The 24,815-nt window shown below is 45.6% G+C and overlaps 2 protein-coding genes across 4 annotated transcripts in view; one reads left to right on the forward strand and one right to left on the reverse strand.

Annotated features, from left to right (window-relative positions):
* The window catches only part of CLIC6 (chloride intracellular channel 6), a 28,729-nt gene extending 22,721 nt beyond the window's left edge, over window positions 1-6,008 (forward strand). The window contains exons 2-6 of the mRNA XM_083819977.1: window positions 9-118; window positions 561-686; window positions 1,794-1,900; window positions 2,671-2,852; window positions 4,056-6,008. Coding sequence (XP_083676103.1) covers window positions 9-118; window positions 561-686; window positions 1,794-1,900; window positions 2,671-2,852; window positions 4,056-4,217 — 687 coding nt within the window. The 3' untranslated portion in view covers window positions 4,218-6,008. The remainder of the gene's footprint in view (window positions 1-8; window positions 119-560; window positions 687-1,793; window positions 1,901-2,670; window positions 2,853-4,055) is intronic.
* A 2,246-nt stretch (window positions 6,009-8,254) lies between these two features.
* Window positions 8,255-23,467, reverse strand: LOC310892345 (uncharacterized protein). Of its 3 annotated transcripts, none has more exons than XM_083819986.1 (5): window positions 23,416-23,467; window positions 15,386-15,509; window positions 13,446-13,480; window positions 13,132-13,258; window positions 8,255-9,030 (listed from the first exon to the last, which is right to left on the reverse strand). In XM_083819986.1, the coding sequence occupies exons 1-5, from the start codon at window positions 23,437-23,439 to the stop codon at window positions 8,996-8,998; spliced, it is 345 nt and encodes a 114-aa protein (XP_083676112.1). In that variant the 5' UTR covers window positions 23,440-23,467; the 3' UTR covers window positions 8,255-8,995. The 3 variants fall into 3 exon arrangements, with proteins under 3 accessions (XP_083676112.1, XP_083676111.1, XP_083676110.1); XM_083819985.1 differs by lacking the exon at window positions 23,416-23,467 and adding an exon at window positions 16,394-19,184 and having other exon boundaries at window positions 8,258-9,030; window positions 15,386-15,514; XM_083819984.1 differs by lacking the exon at window positions 23,416-23,467 and adding an exon at window positions 16,118-16,386 and having other exon boundaries at window positions 8,266-9,030; window positions 15,386-15,514.
* Window positions 23,468-24,815: the final 1,348 nt, after the last annotated feature.

The following is a 24,815-nucleotide window of genomic DNA, read 5'->3' on the forward strand; positions in this document are numbered from 1 at the left end:
AATTGTAGGCTGGCAGTGATGGGGAAAGTATTGGAAATTGCCCATTCTCTCAGCGTCTCTTTATGATCCTGTGGCTAAAGGGTGTCATATTTAATGTCACTACAGTGGACTTGAAAAGGTGAGATCATAATACGAGTTCTCATTTTTAGAACAGCTTTACCAAAATGGTGATTTACAAGGAAGAATGTCTTTGATTTGAAGTGCACACACGCAAGTTAGTGCACATTACTTATGCTGTGACTTGGCGTTGTGCTAACAGGCTGTATGCCCGATACCTCTTTCAGGTTCACTGATATGAAGTGGACCAACTCCTTTGAAGCATTTGAGATTTTAATCTGTTTTGCAGTAGGTCTCTGTAACACAAACCTGAATTTGTAGCATTTCAGGGTGCATTCAGATAAGGGCTAGCTGATTCTCACACCGCCAGTGTAAGGCAGCTGGCCACATTGTGTTTTGCAAGACGTATATTAGCCTGTTATTCTGAAGTTGAAGCAGTTCATTGCAGTGAGTTGAAAGCGTGGTCCCCACCGCAATTAACCCAGCCTCCTTCCTCCCACTAGGAAACCCGCCGACCTGCAGAACCTCGCCCCAGGGACAAACCCCCCTTTCATGACGTTTGACGGTGAAGTCAAAACTGATGTCAATAAGATTGAGGAGTTCTTGGAAGAAAAGCTGGCGCCACCCCGGTACCGTGTTCATGTGTGTGTGTGACTTCTTGTAGCCCCAGCTGTGACAAGGTGTGGTAGGACCGGTGCCTCCGGTCTGGGTGAAAGCTGGGGAGGCCTGGCAGCGCACGGTGGATGTCCTGGGGTAGCCCTGAGATGCCGTCTGTGCTCTTCTCAGTGCCTTTGCCTTCACCCCGGGTTTACTGTTGTGCCACTACAGTCATTCCCAAGGCATGAAATCCGCCCTCCTGCAGCAAGTATATGCAGAAACCTGCATACCGCTGCAGAAACCTGACCTCTTTTCCTCTACTCGTGTTTGCTTGAGGTTTCCCTCCTCAAACTGTACAAATAATTTGGCTTACCAGGAGCAGGTAGCTAAAAGGAAGCAGCAGTGAAAGCCTCCCACACTGCAGGAGTCCTGGGTCAAAGAACGTCAGAGCTCATTCTGAGTGTCCGGGTGGGTTAATCTCCATGTGTGCTGGTGGCTGGGTTTCAGATCTGTCCTTCCCACTGAAGGAGCCATCCCCACCTCTCCCCAGGCACACCAGCAGTAGCATCATGCCCCCCACACAGGCACCTTCTGCCCCCCAGGACAGCAGCTGCCCTCAGCAGCGCTCCCCTCTTGAGCAGCCAAACCTGACATAAACTACGTGAGCAGCTGCTCCCCTGCACTTTTTCCCTCCTCTCTGCCTTTGGCAACAACAGCAGCTGGCCCGGCCACTCCAAGCTTGCTCATGCATGAGCAGGACAGGTGAGGAGGCCGGGAGGAGCAGCAGTTGGTGCTAGCAGGGACTTTCCCTCCACTCCTCCTCATGGCAGGAGCCGGGCTCCGTTCAGCCTCACCTCTGGCTGAGGCAGCCTAGAAGAGGCACCAGATTGCTTGGATGGTGTTTGCAGCACAAACAATCATCTCCCATCCGCCTCAGGAGAAGGAGGAGAGCCACATGGTTTAGACACGGTTGAAATTCACACTTGCTAACTGGTTTATAGCTTAGGGAGGTTCCCTTTGAAAGTCCTGTGTAGCCATATATTACGATGCTGCAGTTTAAATAAAGTATATGAAATAATTAGTGGGGATGAAAATAAAGGCTAGTCCATAACTTCCTCTTGTTTCTTTTAATTCCTCAGGTATCCCAAACTTGCACCAAAACACCCCGAGTCTAACTCTGCAGGAAATGATGTGTTTGCAAAATTCTCTGCCTTCATAAAGAACCCAAGAAAAGATGCTAATGAAAGTAGGTGCTATGGTCCTTCCACCAGCCCTGGTAGTCACTGGCAGAAAGTGGAGTTGTACAACTCCAGCACACCGTGCTGCAGACATGCCAGTTACATCTGATGTAAAGCAGTCCTTTTCCAGAGCATAAAGGCTTTGGAAATATGCACCCATACAGTCTGTTATCTGGGGATTCCCAAAATTGGGCAGGTACCACTGTTGGCGTGGGAGCGCCAACTCCAGCTGCTCCCAGTTCCTTCAGCTCCCAGGCCCACAACACTGCACCTTCCCATGCCCCTGGGAAGCACAGCCTGCTGGAGCTGTGACCCTAGCTTCAGGTCTGCCACCTGCTGTCCTCCTGCTGCCTTTCTCCTCCATTGGTGTAAATGCTGAAGTCTCCAGCCCTGTGGCTTTACCTTGCCACATACACCTCTGTAGAGCAAGAACCTCACAAACATGCAGTAACTCATCTCCTCTGTCCTCCAGCTCCCTCTCCGCAGCTGCATTCCTGCACACCCTCCTGTGCAGACCGCAGCCAGCCCTTGCTGACCCTGGCTGTTTCTGGTAACGCAGACCCCGTTTGGTTTTTCTCAGACTCCCCTTTAGCTGCTTACAGCTCTTATCCCAGCATTAAGTTTTAAGCTTAGGATAAAGGAATTGCAGGAGTTGGCATGGCTGGGTATCTGCGAGCTGGGTTGGTGCCAGGAGACAGGATGCAGGAGTCGACTTTCTGCTTGGTGTCAGAGAGACCTTGGTACAGGCTTGAATGACCTTTTCATTGTCTTAACCTAGATTTGGAAAAATCTTTGCTTAAGGCCCTGAGGAAGCTGGACAACTATTTAAATAGCCCCTTGCCCGATGAAATTGATGCTTACAGCACTGAGGAGATCACTGTTTCCAGCCGGAAATTCCTGGATGGAGATGAGCTCACCTTAGCGGATTGCAACCTCCTACCAAAGCTCCACATAATTAAGGTTTGCATTTGCTTTTCAGCTTCCTGAAGAGAAGGGCAACGTAGAAGCTCGGGTTCTTTTCTAAAAGAGAGAGGAGCCCTCTATCTTTTCTGAGGCTACACAGTAGCTGGAGTGCTAATACACAAGGCCGTTTCATTACAGCACAGCTGGGCAGATCCTCAAACTGATGACAAGTTAGAATATCTGCTTTCATATTTGGGCTGTGACTTCTTTCTCTAAGCCTCTCACAAGTATTAAATGAGTACTATATTCAGTGTGGTAGGGAGTTATTTCTGTTTGCATTTCACATGCAAAGTGCCACAGACCAATAAGATTAAATGATCTTGTCTGTGCTAATTCAAGAAGCCAGCAAAAGCTGAAATTTCACTCTGTCTCTCCCACCTTTAAGAGTTCTGGTGACCGAGATGTCTGGGCATTGTTACAGCCTGTCCCTAGGCTGCCCTGGAGCCAACCAGCTTCTGGAAGGGAAATGGCCACATTGGAAACTTAACTGGTTTCCATACAAATAAAGTTACTTCAGAAACTTTCTTCCTCGACTATTATTTTGTTAGAGTGGATTGAATTGTTTTCAGACACCTTCAGGAGAGAAAACTTTCCCAAGAGGTGTCCTGGTTGAAACAATTCCAGCAATAGCAGCAAGGGAGAAAGCCTTTCCTGCTCCATCACAGCTCGGGCACATACATACAGTGACACATGAGAGGTAGCAGGGGTCAGCAGAGCCAGTGCAAGGAGAATTGCCTTCAGGGATGATGGAGGATGAATGTCAAACCATCCTTGCTGACCCACCAGGAGGTATTAGGTGTCATCCAGTAGTTTTCCCCAGCCATTTGAAATCTAGTATCGTAATTCCAGTTTTCCCTTTCTGTTGGCAGTGAAAGTTTCCAAGTGTGAGCCAGTTTATTACTGTAAGATTACTCTGTTAATTCAGGTTTATGATATTTTAAGCTGCATCTCTTCCAGGTGTTGTCTGCTGGTCCACATAGCTCTGCATATTTATACGAATTAAATCCTTTTAAATGAGTTAGATTGTTAGCTAGCTTTCTTCATCCCATGTCTTTTTTTTTTCCTTTCCTTTTATTTCCTCCCTACACTGCATATAATGACACTGTTGCACACTGAAAAAAAAAATGTTCATGAAGAGTAGATTCAGTTATTTGCAGATCGTGTGTAATAATATGTATATTTTTTTCCTTTTAATAAAAGGTTGTTGCGAAGAAATATAGAAATTTTGATTTTCCACCTGAAATGACAGGGATCTCAAGATACTTGAACAATGCATATGCAAGAGATGAATTTACAAACACTTGTCCTGCGGATCAAGAAATTGAGTATGCGTATTTGGATGTTGCAAAGAGAATGAAGTAAACAGAAGATGTCTCCATTCTTCATTGCTACAGAGATTTAGATGGGCACCAGCCAAGATGGGGAAAAAAAAAAGCCAGCATACGTTCTGCAGTGTAATTTTAAGTTCTGTTATTGGCCAATCCGTCTTTTATAATAATTGTGTAGCATTATTTGTTCATTCTTAAATTATATATGTATGTGTGTGTGTGTCTGTACAGACATATGTACACATGAATGTGTGTTCTGCATTCCAAGTTAAAGGCATCAGTCAATACTTTGTTGAAGTTAGGGAAACAGACTAGGTCACACAATTACAGCAATGTTACAGACTAGTGACTTATGCTAAATGACTGAATTTTAAGAAAAAAAATAGCCCTGTTTCTGACACATATTTAACCTGTCATTACTGCTGCCTCTGTTCTGTGTTTCACAGCTGTTGCCAAACTTTGCAGTTACTGGGAGGGTTTCTGTTTGCTTCCCCGCAAGCCTCAGAGGGCCGCGCGCCAGCAGCTGGCACGCAGGCAGCACCCTGGTTAATCCAGGAGAAAGGCCAGCCTGTAGGTGGGACCACACCTGGCTTCCCAGAAGCCCTCTCCTCTGTGCTAGAGACCTGCAGGGCAGGTCAACAAAGAACAACTTGTTCTCAGATTGCCTGAATTGTCTTTGGTATTAAAAAGAATTAATTGAAAAAAAATAAATAAATCCCGCCTTCTTTCTCAGGGCTGCGTAACCCATCGTACTTCTCCACTCCTCGTGCTCCCAGACCGAGAGAGGAACACAGACTCACTGGCCTGTGGACTATCTGATAATAAATACTTGATAAGGGAGAGATTTGGTTGTCACAAGACATAAGAGTGAACATCTTTCATTTGCTACTGGTGCAGGATGTCGTCTCGTCATCCTTCCGTGACTCCCTTTTGGTTTTTGAAAGCAAAGAGGGGGTGAGGCTGTAAGGAAGGAAATAGTCCTTTTACGCTTCCCTTTCTGGGTTGTGCTCCTGGATATTGGATTTTCTCAGGCGGTCATGAGGACTTCGTTGCTGGGTGTCTCTCAGGTACAGCAGAGACGTAGCTCCTGCCTGAGGTGGAGGATGGATTGGATGAACCCTTCCAGCCTCACGTGAGTCTGTGTTCAGGGCGGCCAGTGCTGGTGAGAAATACCCTCTGGGCTGGCATCGGGGAGCGCACTGCTAGAGATGTGTGGACTGTGAAAACTTACATCCGCGGCTGCTTCCTGCTGAGCAGGCTCTCAGCAAGAGGGTGCAGTGCTTTAGTCATAGGTCACCTGGAAGTCTCCTTCTGACGGATTTTGCCTGTATGTACAAAATAGATGTGAAAACGGCTAAAAGTAGCCTCTGTAGCACCTATATCCACAAAAGGCTGGTACAAAATAGTTGTTCATCTTTGCCCGTGTCAAACGTATGCTTGTTTTATAATAATGCATTATTTAGGGTAATAATAGGAGTCAGGTGTATTGTGTCTGGGTGGCTTCTTCTTTCACACTACACAGTTCTTATGCAGTTGTCCTATCACAATCATTTGTAAGCAGTGTTAAATACACAGTTTTAACTTCTCTAGTTTCTTTAGTTTCCTCTATAGAGAAAACAGGCACAATACCTTTCCCCTCCCAATCTCAATGGTGAATTTACATGCTGGGGTTGGTAGCTGAGCAGTCACTCATCACATATTACTAACTTACTTTGTATTTTCAAATACATACATATATATATAAATATATATAAAATATAAAATCTGTATACTCTTTTCATATGCCTTACAAATTTAAACAGAAAATATACAAATATATAAATAATTTGAGCAGTGTTCTGTCTTTATTTCCTTAGTAGTTTCCTGGCAAGATGCTTTGCAGCAGTGGCCTAGATGTTAAGAGGCAAAATGTAACCCAGCTTTGGTTTGTGTTGGAGGAATTGTGTCACAGACCTGCAGTCACATACCTAGGGAGCAATGCAAACTGACCGTGCCCATCACTGCTCAATAAAATAACAAGGGCCAGTGCGTGATCCCTGACCTCAGGGACACCTGGCACAAACCACATGCCCTCTGGTTGGGGCTGGCCACACGTGTAATGGTTTGGTTTGGGAAAGATCAAACTAGGACAATCCAAGCAGCCAGAGGCTGTCCTCGCTGCTTGGTGGCTCTAGCATCGGTCCAAGTGCACAAGCTTGCTCCTGGCCTCTTACTTCTCCATATAAATGCAGCTATGGCTGTTTACCCTCAATTAATGAAACAGAGCCTGGACTACTATGGTCCCGGTAGACTGGAAGCTGGCAAATGTTGTGCCGATTTACAAGAAGGGTCAGAAAGAAGACCCTAGCAATTACAGGCCTGTCAGTCTCACGTCAGTGCCTGGTAAAATCATGGAGAAGATGGTTCTCGAACTTATTGAGGCTCACCTGGGGGACAAAGCAGTCATTGGTCCCAGCCAGCATGGGTTTGTGAAGGGCAGGTCCTGCCTAACTAACCTGATTTCCTTTTATGATAAGATCACCCGTATGATGGACCAAGAGAAACCAGCTGATGTGATTTTTTTGGACTTCAGCAAGGCTTTTGACACGGTTTCCCATAGGATCCTACTGGACAAAATGTCCTCCATACAGCTAAATAAAAACATCATACGATGGGTGAGCAATTGGCTAACGGGCAGGGCCCAAAGGGTTATAGTAAATGGGGCTGCGTCAGGCTGGCGGGCGGTCACCAGTGGTGTCCCTCAAGGCTCCATTTTAGGGCCGGTACTTTTCAATATTTTTATAAACGATCTGGATGTAGGAATAGAAGGTATTTTGAGCAAGTTTGCTGATGACACCAAACTTGGAGGAGTTGTGGACTCGAATGAGGGTGGAAAGGCCTTGCAGAGGGATCTGGATAGGTTAGAGAGCTGGGCGATCACCAACCACATGAAGTTCAATAAGAGCAAGTGCCGGGTCCTGCACCTGGGACGGGGAAACCCTGGCTGCGCGTACAGACTGGGCGATGAGACGCTAGAGAGCAGCCTAGAAGAGAGGGATCTGGGGGTCGTGGTTGACAGCAAGTTGAATATGAGCCAGCAGTGTGCCCTGGCGGCCAGGAGGGCCAACCGTGTCCTGGGGTGCATCAAGCACGGCATCGCTAGTAGGTCAAGGGAGGTGATTGTCCCGCTCTACTCTGCGCTGGTGCGGCCTCACCTCGAGTACTGTGTGCAGTTCTGGGCACCACAGTATAAAAAGGACATGAAACTGTTGGAGAGTGTCCAGAGGAGGGCTACAAAGATGGTGAAAGGCCTGGAGGGGAAGACGTACGAGGAACGGCTGAGGTCACTGGGCCTGTTCAGCCTGGAGAAGAGGAGGCTGAGGGGAGACCTCATCACAGTCTACAACTTCCTCGTAAGGGGGTGTCGAGAGGCAGGAGACCTTTTCTCCATTAACAGCAGTGACAGGACCCGCGGGAACGGGGTTAAGCTGGGGCAGGGGAAATTTAGGCTCGACATCAGGAGGGGGTTCTTCACAGAGAGGGTGGTTGCACACTGGAACAGGCTCCCCAGGGAAGTGGTCACTGCACCGAGCCTGTCTGAATTTAAGAAGAGATTGGACTGTGCACTTAGTCACATGGTCTGAACTTTTGGGTAGACCTGTGCGGTATCAAGAGTTGGACTTGATGATCCTTAAGGGTCCCTTCCAACTCAGGATATTCTATGATTCTATGATATTATCTGGCCCTGAGAGCATGTAGTAACATCTGCTTCACATCCATATGGCTCTTTTTTACCTTCTGGAAAGAGGGTGGTCACACTGGTTGTGGGGCACAGCACCTATCTCCAAATCATGCCTGGACATTGGTGAGAGCAAAGAGTGAAATATAGGCAAACAGAAGAGTTTTTTTTTTTCCCCTTCAAATCTGGTATTGTTTGGAAGGATATTTGATTGAAGGCTTGTGGCCACCGAAAGTTTTTAAATCTGATGTTCTGTGGTTTCCTTATTCCTCTTAGTCATGCAAAAGCTGTTCATGGCTCCAGCCTTCCACAATGGATTGCTGGGCACACATGATGCTACCTAAACCAGCACATTATGGTTGGTGTTTGCTATTTCAGGCAACACAGGAAGAAAATGCGGGTAGAGATGTCACAGAAATGACCCAGCATATCAGAAAACTGCACTCACCTCATTTGCCCTGGGGTAGGGTGATCTAAAGTGCTCTCATAATCCCATAGTACATGAAGCCATATCTGCTACATGTTTTGAGGGTCTGATTCCAGCCCCTCTAATAGAACATGTTGTTTTAAGAAAAAGCCTTTTCCCACATTCAAGTTATTCTATCTTAAAAGACCATGGAAATATTTTTAAAAACAATTTGCTGGAGAATAAATTAGATGAGATAAAGAGCGAGAGAAAGCAAATGTTAACAATATCACCACCTGTCAAAGTGGCCTGGACATGGGTGAAATATCTAGACATGGATTTGTAGTGCCTGATCCCATGCCAGGGCTGAGATTATGTTCCATTAGTTTAAGGCATGTTTGTGGAGACAGAGCTACTGATTTCCAAATGCTTACTAGCACAAGTAGTCTTCTCTGTGGTGTTGCTTGTACAAAATTTGTTTTTATTATTTTATCATTTCAAATACAAATGTTTACATTTCCCTTTTAAACATCTATTATACGCAAGGCATATGTACTCAGGCAGTTACTTTATTATTTGCTCTTCAGGAACTTGTGTAGAAAATTCTTCGGGTTTTGAAGATTTCATTGTCAGCTTCAGTATCCTAGATACAGTCTTCAGAGTGACCCATCAACTTGAAGGTTAAACACTACTTGCGTTCAATGCAGTATTTCCAAAAGCAAGCTGAAATAATATCAAATGCAGGGTAACTAACTGTAACATATTTCCCCCAATGCATTCTATTTTTGAAATCGCTTCAAAGGGATGAAAAACTAAACCTCATGAAAGCAAGTTGGTATCCATCATCCGTATCAACATGTTATTTGTTTCAGTATAAGCAAACATCTAATTCTCATGAGCTCCTTACAACTGGCTGAAGTTTAGCTTAAAAGCCACACCCGCTGGTTATTTCTAAGCTGTCAAGAATCAGTAATCAACTGCTAAGGTGAGGCGTGACCCTGAAAGGTCAAATCAACAGAAACTATCCAAAGCATGGTAGAACTTTGACTAGGTTAGCAAACTTCCCTCCAAACCAGCCACCCCAAGTGCTGCTAGCACCCAGTCGCTCTCAGCTCCCCAGATGCACCCCATGGACCCTTAAAAGCTATTCAGAGGCTGCTGCCCTAAAAACTGAGTTTCGTGATGAGATACCCTGGATACATGGCAGGGCTTGGAGAGCAGAGGTTTGCCATGTGGCTCACTACTACATTTCCCAGTCAGCAGCCTTAACTGGCGTGTTCCTGAACTACTCTTGGTTTTCTCAGGTGACAGAGCCCAAATGTAGGCCCTGCTTCTGAGCTGTGGTGTAAAACAGCCTTGTGGATTCCCTAACACATGGCTCAGATCAGCATTCAGTTTTCCTTCATCAAGAAACTGCAAAGAAGGGCAGGAGCAAGGTTTTTCCAGGTCCTGGCCTAAACTGGACTCTTACTGATAAAGAAGTTTTTACTGATGAGCAGAATGCAAACAGAAAAGATCTCTTCTGAAAATGAACTAAAGGAAACAAGAATCTTGTTTCAAAATTTGTAAATTATCCAACCTCTTGATTAAATGAAACCAATGAACTGAAGTCAAAATAAATTCTCCCTTTAAAAGCTGAGGGCATTTGTTTTTCTTGGAATTCTTCCTTCTATCATTCCATTTTATTTTATTTCAATTTATTTTTCTTCAGTGATGAAAGAGGGAAAACAAGAGGTAGAAATGCTGAAGAAGAGAAAAAGAGAAAAAAGAAATAGAGATAAAAAGAAACAACAGAATAACAAACCTTCTTTTTAAACTCAAGACTAAAAAGCAAAACAAGACCTAAACCAAATCTGTACCTTCTTTTGCTGAAAAATATTTGAAAAGCTGCTTTCATCCAACTTCTTGTTCTTTATTTTGAAAACACTAGGATCAGCACCAAGCTACTAAGTTTCACTCTGCTCAAATGATCTGCAGGGAAGAGAAAGGGTCTCTGAAGGTGAAAACACTGCTACTCCTTTGCCTGTAGGAATAACCACAGGACAGATCTTCCGGCTCACTCCTCTGTAGGACATTGAAATAGCTTTAAATGGCTGCAGGTAATGAAGCCACACTCACAGCAGAGATTGCAAGGAGCCAGACCTTTCACGTGTTGTAAGGAGGATGCTGTGTGTCACTGCCCTGACACAAGGCTCTGTGTGCCTCACACGTAACTGTGCTGTAGCAGATAGAATTACAAGCCCCTCGGTGCCTAGGGATGCCTGAGCTAAGATGCAAGATGACAAGGATATGCCCATGGAGTATGAATATTGGCTGTAACACCTTGTGGTGTAGGTGCAAAGTACTACTCTGGCATCAGTACACTTCTTTCTAAAGGTTGCTGCTCTGCTGGTATCAGCAAAATTTCTTCTGATAAAGCCCCCATCACTGTGGATGTAATTTGAGCTAGACTGGAGGCCTGTCCCCACCTCCTCCCTCCCTCTCCCATCTCATTCTAGATAAAGCATGTGCCTTAGCAAAAGCACACCCAGATAACTGCACCAGTGAACCGATAAACCAGTTGGTCTGCTGAAACACAGCCTGTTGGGTGACACTTCCAGCTCAGGTTTCCACTGTGTCTTCTGAAGAGGTGAGAGCAGCTACACCTGCTATCCTCGTTCCTGCACCCTCCTGAAGCCAGTTAGTCACCTTAGCTCCGCAGGCTTGTGTGATGGTGCTCTAACCTGGTTCAGCTGTCCCAAGAGCCTAAGTTATCCTGTTTTTCTTCACCAAGTTGACAGTCTGGCTAGGTGAGAGTATGCTGCTTCACAAGTTGAGTGGAGGTATCCACAACAGCCTGCTTGCGCTGGGCAGACACACCCCTAATACCACAGCAAGGTGGTTCTCACCCAGTTAAGTGTTGTTCCTAGGTACATGTGGGAAGACACTGGAATGCTTTAGTCTGCATCCTCCTTTTCCTCATTCAAGGAGTGGGTTTCTTGCCCCTGGCATAAGCAGCACAGAGTCTCTACCTAGGGCATGCAGCGGAGCTGCTCACGCAGGTCTCATGCCAGCTGGGGCCGAGTGCACACCTCGAGCTAGAAGCAATCCTAGGTCCTACAGAAATACAGACAGAGGGGCCACAAATTCAGTTGGCCCTACAGTTTTATGAGCAAGTGAGGTGAATGGCTTCTGTTGTGCTTGAACCCTACTGTAAGAGGAGCAGAATCAGGAGATTCCACCTAAGAACAGCTTTGGGCAGGACTGTGAGAGGTACTCAGCGTGCAGAAAAAGGGATCAATATGTAACAAGCTCCGAAACGCAGCTCTGCTCACTTGAGCTTATAGTCTTTTCTTGCTTGTTGTTTGGCTTGTAAATCTTCCAGTACTTCAGATGTGTGTTATACGAAGTTGAAGTGAAGTACATCTACTGCTATCATTCTCAGCTTCAAAAATCATGAATTACAACTTTGGAAAAATGAGCTGACTTAAAAATTGGGAGAGATTGAAGAGGTAGATGTTTCCTCTTCTGCTTTGCACGCATTTCTATACTAGCAGAAGGCTAGTAATTAATTGCAAATCATAGAAAACAAAAATGTGATTTGGGATTCTCACTTCCACTCAGGGCTATGAACTGCTAGTTAGGTACTAAATTACTGATTTATATATCTACCATGAATATAAATCCAAAGCTCAAGAAATAGGAGGGACAAGGAGTAGAGAGAGAAGCAGAAGAGAAGAAGACGAAAGAAGAAAGAAATTAAAAAGAGGTAAACTGAGACAAGGGGAGGGAGATATTCTCTCTGAGTAATAGGTAGTGTTTGTACTGCACATACCTTGTATAAAAAATGTTGTACATGCACACAATACACAGTGCCTTAAAGGCTTTGTGTTCCTACTTCTCTGTCAGAATGCAAACTCTGTGTGTCTATCTGCCTCTCTGAAGAATATGCTTATAAGTGTTCAGGAACCACACTTAATTTTGTGAGAAATTACATGACCAAAATAGGAGTGGGAGAAGTTGTAAATGGAACATCCTTCTTCCCTCTTGAGTTTAAGAACTTGCCAAGAAATTATTAATTTGAATGGTGGTTCATTCAAAATCATTCATCTGGATTAAAAACATCTCATTTGTGAAGTTGTCATTTTAAAACATTTGAAAGCCAGTTAAAAATTAGATGTATTTTAAAAAACAATCTCCAAAGATTTCATGCCAAAATGTCAAAATATTTAATTTCTAACCAAACTTCTATGTCACTCCCATTGCTGTAGAGTTTGTCTCAGAAGTATGCTCCCATCCACAGCACCCTCGTCACAAAAGGAAGGCTGTTATTCTCATTTCATAACCACAGAACTGAAGGAGGCACAAACAAAATGTTTCTTATCCAGAGACATAAGGCAAACTGTGGTGAAATGAGGTCTCATACTAAAGTCCAAGCATGGGAGAGCTTTCCCAAAAGAGATTTTTTTATAAGAACATGGGGAGCTGTATAGCTCTTCTCTTTGGAAATAAAAGGTCAGATCTGATTCAATTTGATAATGGCTAAAATGTCTACTCTCTGATCACTGTTCAGTGGTTTTCATGGCCCAGATAGGTTCTTCTTTATTGTGAGTGTCATCAACACTTGTCATGATTAGCATGAATCCAGAGTTTGGATGGCTCTAGAGACTGAACTGATTTCTCACCTGTGGGTACATTTTAGGGGAAACTGAATGACCAAGCTATGGGTTACACTAGGCTTTTTTAAAATTAGGCACTTCTATCACCTTCTGCAACTCTAGCTATGGTACCAAAATGACCCAGCAACAAGATAGACAAGGTACAGCATCACTCCTTAAGTCCCACCTCTCTTAATTTTCCAGGAGGTTGGCAGTGAAGGCATCCAGAAGCTCTTCCCATGTAGAGGACTTATTGCCGGGAGGTCCTTTCTCGGTTCAGCTGGAGGATCAGATGGACCTTCATTTACACCTCCCTGTCCAAAACAATACACAGGTAGGGCAATGTCAGTGAGGCAGACTTTAGAAACTGAGAACACCAGCAATCCAGGGAACACAAAACACAGCATAACTTGCTTTACTGTACAGTGATGAGAACTGTACAGATATAAAACAACAACTAGAGTAACAAATAACGGAAAGCACACAGCTGCCTGTTCTCACCGTTTCGACTTTCTTTCCATGTGTCTTGTCGTAAGCTGAAATGCAAAAAGGGAAGACAGTTAGAAGCTGTTCTGGAAGATGATGATTCTGCTCCCTGCACGTCAGCATGACCCGCATTTGATGAGATGCTTCCACGCAGAAAATTAACAGAGCTGGTTCTTCCCACAGCTCAGTTTTCCATAAATATAGCATTGTCATGAAGCCCTCAAAGGTGAACATCTCTGGAGGGGTGCTAGCTGTATTTTTCTGTGCTGAACCAGTTGCTTTGCTACTGTAAAACCTCACCCATTCTTTCACTTAGGCAAAAGTTGCCTTTCAAGATACACATGGCTGACTTGAATCTCCAGGAAAGTAGTTCTATGCCCTGAAGAGTCTTTGAAATTGTCCTGGTACAAGAACACCTGCAGGACAATCTGTGTCCCGCAAGCATAAACCCACATCAATTCAGGCAGAGCTGCCTGCTCACAATAAATACATGTCAGAAAACCCTGTTGGGCAATGTAGCAGCTCTGGCAGTGACACGGATCACCACAGCCTTATTTGTCTGACTGCAGAGTGGACAGGCTCTTTACATGCCTAAAGATAAGCCATAAAACTCAGACGAAAGTCTCTAGTACCAAGACGTGTACTAAATTTGACCCGAGAAAGCTGCCAACGTTTCTCTTTTTGGTTTGGGTTTAGCTGGGTGGTTTTGTTGCACAGGATTTGTATTGTTTATGGACAAGTAAAATTCAATGCTGGTTCTCACAGCAGGACGTTCATGCCATGATTTAGAGCAATGTTCAGTGCTCACAGGCTTACATTCTTCATTTTAACATGCCCAGTTAACAATAAGGCTAGCATCAACTGTGCACATAAATCCTGTTCTTTGTTTCCATTTGCACACTTTCAGCTCTCATTAAGTTAAAATGGTTTCCCTGTTACTTTGTGGAAAAGTTTTATGAGAGGACTATGGACAGATATGGAACTTACACTAAGTTAATGGTTGAAGTGAAATCCATGTTTAGGATCTGAACCAGGCAGATGGTAGATCTGAGAAACTAGAATGTATTGAGGAAACACTCATTTGTAGCATGAAACAATGGTATACGTGAGTCAGGTTAGAAAGCATTCACCTTCTGAAGCTAGAACATGACCTACAAGTGTCAGTAAGAGAAACTGAATCTCCTCTAAGATTTGAAAGCAAAAGATGACTGGTCCAAATAAATGTCAAGGGAAATTCTGTGGCTTGTGGGTTTGCCTCTTGTTTAAATCCCTCCACCTTCCTGACTGTGTTTTTGCTTCCAGTTATGTTGAAATGTGACCTCTGCCCTGCAGATACTATTCTCTCTTCAATATTTGAGTCATGCTGTGTCACTAGTGTTGAATGACACTGCAAATTGTACTAGAAGTAAAATATACAGAACCAACATCAATAAATGAGGTGTCATTAAAATACTCAAAAACATCTGCAACGACATAGCTCGCAGTAAGTTTTTCTACAGCTTGCTTTTCTTTCCATTTTTGGATTTTTCCAACACACTGAAAACTTGCATGCTTATAAGACCTTTTAGTGGAGAGTCTTTGAAATAGGTAAGTGTTGTCATTTCCTTTTAAAGTCAAATCAAGGTATTTTGCTAGGGAATATGTGTAAGGCTGAAGCTTCCTTCAGTTTTCTTGTTTCACCTTTCCTTCCCAAAAAGCCCTGCCCCAACATACAGACAAACATACAGAACTCCCAGTCTTATCCTTTCCTTAGAAAAACACACTTAAAAACAGTCAAAGAAATAAAAAAGACTTTTAACCCATTCAAAAAGATATCTGACACTTTTTGTTACAGGATTCTTACATGCATTATAGAAAAAAGCATACACAGAATTAGTTATTTAAAACATTTTGTCTTCGCAAAAACAGTAGCAGATTTGCAAATTTCCAGAGAAATTTTTTTTTTTGATAATTACCTTTGATTCCACTGATTTTAGGGTCTGCTATGGGACTGGCACTTTTTTGTGCATCAAACACTGACAAAAATTTCAGGATCCTTTCTTGTTGATCAGCTACAGGAATCTCCAATGACATCTGCCTCTGAGCTTGGTTTGTGAGAAACAAAAAAGAAATGTTATGATATTCCTAAATGACGTGTAAAATAGTACCTACATACTGACAGTCTGGTTGCATTCACACCTAATTGTCCTGTTTATATATGTTTACCTCAAAAAGGTAGCCTAGCACTTACTGAAGTTACAGGTCTCTAGTATAGCTCAGCTTAGTGGCAGTTGGCTGTAAAGTACGTAGGATTAGTACACAAAATAAAAATATATTATTAAATTATATTTTAAAATAAAGATAATTAGATAATATTATTAAAATATAGTAAATAATTAAATGATTAAAATTAAAAAGGTACATTCTTAAATAGTAAAAAGGGTTTGTTAAAAGGAATGCAGCATCTTTGGCGAGCTGGTTTCCTCAGTGGGGCTATGAGAGTTACTCCACCTGATAATACCTCACTGCATATCTTCGTTATCCCTATCATACTACTAAAGTCTTCTTTTCATTTTTTTTAGTTACATCTGTGAAGTTACATCTTTCCAACCAGACCACCGAACAATTACACCCACGACAGGAGACTGGCATCTGAACGGGACGTACGGCAGGACGGCACCGGGATGCTGCCCTGAGGCAGACCTTACCTGTGGGAAGCTTTGGTTTTGCAGGCATGGCAGGAGAAGCGGCTGCTAGAAAAGCATTTGAAATGACCGCAGCGATAAGGATAATAGCCAGCACGGTAGTTGCCATTGTGGTCAAACAGGATCTTCTGGGTGCCTAAGCCTGTACGGTGGGTGCCTTTCTACAAAGCCTGGCAAAACTCCTTCGTGTGCATGTTCTCTCTGGCCAAGCAAACCATCCCATCCCCTGCCTTATAAACCCTTGGTCTTTCCTCATTACCCGGAGAACAAATTCCATACCCAGCTCCACTTCAGCAGCCTGCATTCTGACATTTGGCGATGCGTCTTTTTCTGCTTTCTGTGGTTTGCTTTGACTCTAGTAACTGAGTCACCAACGTCAGAAGCCTTTTCTCTGCCTGAGCAAACACATTAACCGGGTGTCATCGCTGCTTGAACAGGGGAATCTCAAACGCATGTGCGCAAACTTTGGTGCTGAGCGTGGTCACCGCTAACAGCAGCCCGGGGCCGATCTCCCGGCTTCGCATTGTCAAGGTGCAGAAAAGAATCGGGAGCGCTACTTGGGCAGCCCAGATTTCAAACACGCCGGTGACGCCAGCTGTCAGCACAGCAAACAGTGAGGAGCTGGATAAATAGCAAAGCCTCCAAACTCAGTCAGGTCCTCCTGGGGGCTGAACTGAAACATGAGGTAGGGGTGAAATCAGCCTGGATGAATCCGTCAGAAGCAGGGCTAAATCACCCAACTGCTGGCAGCCGGCAGCGGGGCGGGAGTGATGTGCTGCTGGTTCAAGAGCTTGCCTGAGCTTGCAGGGAGGGATCGCCAAGAGCTTTCCTCCTGTGTGTTAGAGGCACCTGAAGCCAGAGAAAAGGCTCCAAGGAGCCTTCTCAGTAGCAGAGTGGTGTCTGAACTTAAAAGCACACCCTGGGCTGTACTTCCCCGGCATACAGGCAGCGCAACACGGGGAAGAGCCCCAGAACTACACCGGGGAGAGGGAAACAGCTCAGAGTGAGCACTGACATTTGACTGGGCAAAAGTCTGCCTTTTGTTCCAAGCCCAGGGCTGCACTGCAGTGCATGTACCTAACTCCGTATGTCCACTTATCGGGTTCCCCCGCTGCCTAATGGGGCTTCTCTACTTCACAAACAGCAGCTTTCCTCTCCTGGGCAGGGGAGCATCTCAGGTGCAGGGGAAGAAGTGGGGAATCAGGTGAGCTTCCCCAAACAAGAAGAAAGGGCTGAGAGCAGTGCTTGGAAGAAAGCACAGCTCTCTTCTTTGGTGCCATCACCACAAATTTGTCCTTTTCCCAGCATGTGTAAAACACGTTGTAAGTACACAGCTGGGGAGAGGACTGGTCTTCTTGCTGAAGGTAAGAATGCTAAACCTCCCTGGGGGGTGCCCATGACCCAGTTCTCTCTGAGGAAGGATGCCCCGTAGCTTAATTCTGAAGAATTCACCCTGCCCACATCTCCTCACCCAGAACTCATTCAAGGCTGAGTCTAAACAAACAGTATCACATCTGGCTCCGTCTTTCTCCAAGTGGTTTCGGTGGCTGTTTTGTCAGCCTTTCATCTGCCACTTGTGACTCCCTCAGGTGAGCCAACATTTCAGCGTGATACTGCCTCCTGTTTGTTGGCAGTCTCCTGAAACCAAAGCTAGGGCGAATGGTCAGATCTGAGTACGGACAGGTTTTGGCTGTGCTTTTGGCTAAGGAAACCACAAGAAAGAGACTAGCGAATTGTTTTGACAGGATACCACACAGCCTGGATGTAACCGAAGATGCTGTTTGAGGCCTTGGGCAGGGAAAGGAAGGATAAAATTCATTTACTTGTATAACCTTTCTGCCAGGACTTGACTGGCAACAAGGGCTGAGTTCAAATCCTAGGGGTCACTTCTAAACTCAGATGCCCATCCAGAAGCTTGGGAAAAATAAAACTCAACTTTCTGGTGCTCAGCAAGCTAATTCTCTTCATTTGCACACATGACTCAGTTGACTTCATAAATAATGTTTTATTAATAGGAGAAAAAAGAGGTATATAAACAGCATAAGAGACAGTATTTAGCTCCTGGTATGTTACTATTACTATTTCACATTCGTCTTTTTTTGGTGAAGCTGGTCGGCTCAGCTCTCAGAGGCTCTCAGATGCTGAGGCTCAGTTGCTTCCCGCCCCCCTGCAGTAATATCCCACTTGCATTTTAGGACTGTAAAAAGTTGCTCAGCAGCAAAGTCTGATCCAGGCTGTGGGCTCCATTAGCCATTCCCTCTTGTCAGTACTCACTTTGCAGCTAGCGTTGCTTACAGTGTCTGTTTTTCCAGCTCTTGGGGCTAGACTGCATGCAACATCTTGGGTTACCCCCATCCGTGTGCATTCAGGAAACCCTTAACCCAATTCTTGTCTCTCACTTTGGAGAAAACTTCTATATGCATTCTGCCCTGCATTAACCTTTAAAGAAAACTTTAAATCAAAGCCTTTTTCTTGCCTCTCTGCCGTTTTGGTTTTGGTTTGCTGTTTCATTTTTTTTTTTTTTTGAGGCTATAACTTTTGCATTCCAATTCTGGAAGCTATTGCCCTGGTGAGGGTGACCAACGCACCCCAGGGACGCTGAAGCGTAGCTGCTTGGCTCCGACTTCTATCCCTGGTTACGATTACAAACATTCCTCCACTTAATTAGGCTCCTCTTTTTACCAGAAATGCCTCCCAAACATAATAAAATAACAGATGCAAAACAAACATGTCTCAGGCCTGCCCATCGGATCGTTTCATTTATCTCCCCTCGTCTCTACCAGAAGTCAGTGGAGGACTCCTCAGTTTTTTTTGGATTTCCTTGAGCTGGGGAGACAATTGCTCTCTCCTTCAGGCCCTACGTTAAAGCAAGGTTGACAGTTGTCAAATGGCAAAAAAAAAATCTCCTGACAACACATTTGCAAACAGGGCTGCACAGCCAGGGGCCCTTTTTGGTGCTGTACAGGAGGCTCAGGTCAGCAGCATTTCCGTGTAGAAACCTCAGCACTTCTGCAACCTCCCGATGAAGGAGCTGCCCAGGCCTGCATCTAGTATGGCTCTGGCCACTGGCAAGATTTGCTCCTAGTTATTATGCAGCTGTCTGAATTTACAGCATTTAAAATTATGGTTCATGCCTATTTAACGCCCAGGAGAGCAATGAAGATAAGTGCATGAATAATTCTGAGATACCTAGTTAACTATATATTGGGGACAGGCACATCTAAACGAGAGAGAGATGGAATTTCAGTATGCAGGAGGTGATTTTTTTTTTCTTCTACCAGTAAAAAAACATTCTCTCCTGTGAAAACATGTAGCCTCGAGAAAATATACTCATTTAGTAATTTACTGTACAGCTTCTTTTTCAAGGCTTAGGTCAAGACAAGGAACATACACCTGCTTTCACGCAGACACAATCACTCAGACTACATGCACATTAGGAACTCACTAGCCCTTAAAAGTTAAACAAGACAATGAAACACAGCATCCAAAGAAGACTACTAAAAGAAATGCAACCTGCCTTACAGTAATGGCTGGTAGGTTATCAGCACGTTTTGGAGGATTCGGTCTGTATCAGTGCTTCAGACAAGGGGCATAAGGGGTTCTGCAACAGCCCTCACTTTTAAAAATTTCTTCTGAAGGCACCCTGGCAAGTCACCCAGGAAGGGAAGTGGTAGGTCCTGCCTTTCCTTAGCCCAATGCTTATCAGAAACAACACTGATAGTTAGCTCTGGGCATATGCTTTCAACCAAGCAGCAAAGGCAAGGCTCTTGGGAAACTGGGTGGGAAGATCTCATTGTGCCTGTTTTACTTAGGTTCCTCTGAATACTACGGGCTAATCTCATGGGTCTTTCAACTGCACCACATAAATATTAGCACTAAATTCAAGATACTTGAATATTATCTATGTTTCCCGTTCCAACCAGCCAAAACCATGTTGCATGAAGACCACAACTTTCTTTCATTACCATGTTGTGATTATTACTGCGTAGCTCTATACACTTTTCTAGGATTTCATAAATCTTAGTTTAAATTACATGTTAACCCTTGCAAAAGGTGATGCTTGATGACTCTGGAGACAAGCAAACCTGGCCAACAGCAGTAGAAGCTTCCCTCATTCAGTACTGTTACTCTGCCTCATGAACCATTTAGCCACCACATCTGGTGAGCCCTCAACCTCTCTGCAGACCTCTCAGCAGAGCCCATGAGCGCTAATAGTAGTGTACTTTCAGTTAAAAAACACATGTCCATGCCAGGAAAGATAGCTGGTCTTTGACTCAAATGCCTCTTGTTGATGTAAGACGTTGTTTGCTGGACTTTTTATCTTAGCTGTGATTTTTGTTATTCGGGGTATCTGTCAGGGAACAGGAAGGGCCATCTGATCCCTAAGGAATGCAGAGCTGGGAGGAAAGGGTGACCCCAGTGCAGGCAGTGCCCTCTCTCACGGGTGCCGTCCTGCAGGGTCTGAAGGCAGCGGGCAGAGCCAGAGCTGCTAGCAGGGCCCACCAAAAGCCCCAGCCAGGTGAGGGGGTGAGCCAGGGCCAGGGCCCATCCTTGTAGGGCCAGCAGCACAGCTAGAGATGAGCACAGCTGCAGCTCAGCTGGGGCAGGACTGGGCGCCTGGTAGCACCCTCAGGGCCAGACGGTACACGGCCAGCCAAGCATGTAGAAGATAAAATACCAGAAAGTCTGAGAAACGCTGCTGAACAATCCCGTTTGTTGTCTGGTACCTTCCTGCCATCTTCGGATCAGGCTGGATTCTACTGAAAGAAACATAAATCTGGAGGATAGCTCATCAGATGTGACTGGAAGCATGCTGTCACAGGGCTCAAGCTGTCTCGCAGCTCAAGCATGACAAAGCATTTGGCACTCCAAATGTTTGGATGGGAAAGAGTGAGAGGCTAGCAATGAGCACTAATATTCTGCATATTGTTGGAGGGCTAGGAATCAGCTTGCCTCTGGAGTAGAAGGCTTCCTATCAGCCAGCCAGGGCGCCTGGTGTGTTGCTGAGATTACAGCCATAATACAACACTGCAGACAACCCAGCCTATTAGCTTTGAACCTCATATTACAGTCAACTTTCAACATTTTCCAAGCTTCCAGATCTCTGATGTGGCAATGGGAAGTTCTTCTGAGCTATTCCCCATCTGGATGCATTTATGGCTCCTGACAGTTTTGATCATGACTTCTTGAAATTTATTCCCCGTAAGCTTTTATGGATCTGTCTGCTGATAGTTGTCCCAGTTGTCTGATCAGTACACTTGCAGCTAGCCCATCCGTCTGGAAGGGTCAGGATTTCTCTCCAAATGGCCCGTAATTACAAGGTCCAAGCCCAGAGGCACAACACTGTTCACCTTTCTTCCAGGCTTGTATCCAGCTAGCTAGAAAAGCCTCTTATAGGAAAGCTAAGTTAAGAAAAGAATTTTTATTTTCTTCAGATTTAGAGACCTGCAATTATCAGGCGCTCTGAATTAATCCACCCCATCTCAGCTATACCTCTGAGCCTCCTCCTTGGACTCCCATCCCCTGCTACCCCCCTGCAATGCAGGGTTTCGGGTGCCCTTCCCCGGAGCTGTACTGCTCGAGTCCCCCACGCGGTGGCAGAGTGGGCGACGGAGTTTTTCCCTGACGAAGAAGCGAGGAAAAGGATCAGCGACTGAAACTTTTAAAAGAAACGCCAGATGGACGTATTCCACCCGTTTCCACAGGAGATACACAGCTACATACACCCTTGGCATGGCTTTGAAAATCTCATCCAGCAGCAATGAACACAGTAGGCGAAAATGTCTTGCAGACAAGGTCAATGGCTTTTTAAAATTTCCCTTCTGTCAGAAGGGAAAGCACGTTGCCATACAGCTTCCACCAACATATATCTCTCCCTCCTGGTCGTGCCTGGTTGCAGCCCCCTTGAGCTGAAGGGCTACGGGTTAGTGAGACACAGTGAATGGCTGAATCCTTTCTCGCTCTTGCCTAGTTTCCCCAAGCCTGACACCTAGTTACTACTTCATAAAATGACCTTTCCAATTTAAATCCTGCAAGCCAGCACCATGTGAACCACGAAACTATCCGCTAAGCTCACAGACACCAAACACATTTTGCAAACTCCCCCCTCTCCCCTTATTGATTTAACAGCGTATCAAACAGCTTGCAGATTCCCAGCAAACAGCCGAACGCTGCTGGGTGGCCTCCGCTTTCAGGCGCTGCTGGGTTTAATGCCAGACAACTATTCCTATTTGTTTAATGCCAGTTTCTCGCTGCTCTGTGGGTCTGCAGCACTGCAGGTCCCCATGGAGGGCGATAACCCTTTGAAAGGGCACCCTAAGGATAAAATGTAAAAAATGACATCCAGCCTAGCTGATCCCATTTCCTGGCCATGAAGTGTTGTGGAGGTAAGCGGCTACTGGGGGCGAGTCTTACTTATGTGTGTACAGGTTTCTTTGACACCCAGGCAGGCCAGACAAGGCTCGGTTTGTTTCCTAACACAGCTCATCACCGGGCACCCAAAACATCTCTGTGAAGAAGGGCTGAGGTATCTCTGAGGTATCTTTCGGCTCCAAAGCAGATAGGCATGCACTCAGGCACCACGGTATCCTCATTTACCCACCCCGGTATCCTCATTTAACCCTCCCTTCCAGCACACCCCCTCTCCTGCCGGTCAGGAAGGCACCGGGGGGGCCCTCTGCCCCCTCCCTGTGCCGCCCCCGGGGCCACCCTCCCAGGCCTCCCCCCGCAGCCCCACGCCCGACATGGCGGCTCCCTCGGGGCCGGCGCGGGCTCGGGGGGCAGCGGGCGGCCCATGGCGGCCTCGGGGGCCCCCTAGCGGCCTCTGGGCTCGGTGTGCCGAGCTGGCCGGGGCCGGGGGTGGCCTCCTGGGGCTTGCTAGGGAGGCGAGGGGGCTCTTTGCAGCGATCCCCGCGGGGCAGGCACCCCTCAGGCCGACGGGGAGGCAGCTCCCGAGGGGTCCCCGCCACGCCACGCAGGGTGCCAGGTCGGGCCCGTGGTGTAACGAGGAGCCGGAGAGCCAAAGGGTTGCTCCGGCAGGGCAGCTCGGGCTGGGATGAGTGAGCCCTTTGCTTTCAAAAGCAAAGGCAAAAAGAAGCAGCTTTGCCACTCGTGGTGGATGGAGACTGACTTCTGCAGGCCACACCGTGATAAATGCGCTTCTGTACGAAACCCAGGGCAGCACAAGCCCTGAGCGACCTGCTGCTTTCAAAGAAGCTTCCCTTCCCCTCCCGACCCCAAAAGGCAGGCATCCTTGCTTCATAGCTTGCAAGGCGTAGAAGGACCCATGGTAATTCTCTGACCTGAACACTCCTAGCACGGGCCATCGGTGGAGTTTGCGTTTAACATTTCATTAAGAGGCCACACGGGTGTGGTAACAGCCCAGATTTTTATGTTCCCAGGGCCCACCTCCATGACACAGCCTCCGCCTCCTTCCCCGTTAAGTCCCTCTACTCACAAACAGGGAAAAATGATTCCCTCTTCCATGCACCCTGGCTCAGCCATTCTCCAGGAAGACCTGAGTCAGATGTTTGGTACCTAAACCAAATACCTGAGGAAGGTGGGGAAGAAGGAGACAATTGCTGGAGGGAGACACACAGTTACTAAACCAGCCTAATGTAAACAAGATCTAAAGCAAGAGTTCAAAGTTATTAAAACTAGGGGAAAATGCCAAAGAAGGAAATTCTTCTCTGTTCAGTCACCCAGCTCCAGAGCCAATGAAACCTGCTTTACCATCCCTGAAAGATGATTTATGAGCATGTTTTTAATCTGCAGACAACAATAACAACAAGGCTTCTCTCCATGGACCTTTTCATCAATGGAGCTCAAAGTACTTCTCCAAGAAGGTCAGTGTCAACACCCATTTACAGATGAGGAAAAGGAGGCACAGGGAAGAAGGGCTTTTGCTACAGCCACTGGCAAGTGAAAAAGCCAGGGACAGATCCTCGGTCAAGTACGTTCACTGCTAAGTTACGTCATTCAGCAAACATAAGTCTAAATTCTGAAGCAGCACCTGTGACAGGACACGTCTTACTGTCCCAGTGGGTGCTTACCCCCTAATCCTGCTCTCAGGTGTCTGTATGGCACATGGACTTGTTTGAAAGAGAGACACACCTGATGACACCACACAGGGGTGGACGCGATCTAGATGTGATGGAAGAGCACAGTTGAGATGGACAAACACAGTTCCATAGGACAGGAAAGGGGGAAAAGTACAGGAATAGCTGCATTTAATATAGCAATGTAACAACTGGCAGGGAGATAAGCAACTTGTGGGAGCTGTGTTAGTTTCTAATGATGGGTTATTACCAGCAGCTGAGAGCTCTAGATCATAAAGCTCCAGTGTGTGAGCCGTGGTACAAACAAGAAAGAAGACACTTGAGGAATTTAACTCTGAGAGGTGCTGAGCAATCACTGTAAGAAGACGAGGTTATTCTCCTTGCAGCATCCATCTCCATTGGCATCACAGAGGAGAACCTGTTTCCTCGGGTGGTTTAGCTCTAACATATAGTGATTTGTTTGTTTTACCAGGATAAAAAACAGAACTTCAGAACTTTCCCTTTTTTGACCGGTTACAGCTTCCTGCTTTGGAAGGAGAAACCACACTTTGGGGACTGTTCTTGTGCCTCTTTAATAGACAATGAAAAAAAAATAATTTTCTTTAGCAGAACTCTGCTACATCCTCCTTCTCTATCCTGATTGC

Source organism: Anser anser (genome assembly GCF_964211835.1).
Source record: "Anser anser genome assembly, chromosome: 1".
Taxonomy (NCBI): domain Eukaryota; kingdom Metazoa; phylum Chordata; class Aves; order Anseriformes; family Anatidae; genus Anser; species Anser anser.

What these genes read in the sequence shown, in the direction of transcription:
- LOC310892345 (XM_083819984.1), bottom strand. Translation starts at nt 16,223, where the DNA reads ATGGCAACTACCGTGCTGGCTATTATCCTTATCGCTGCGGTCATTTCA. An exon ending in AAAACCAAAGCTTCCCACAG is followed by an intron (nt 15,515 to 16,117) that starts GTAAGGTCTGCC and finishes TCACAAACCAAG; the next exon opens with CTCAGAGGCAGATGTCATTG. An exon ending in TAAAATCAGTGGAATCAAAG is followed by an intron (nt 13,481 to 15,385) that starts GTAATTATCAAA and finishes TTTGCATTTCAG; the next exon opens with CTTACGACAAGACACATGGA.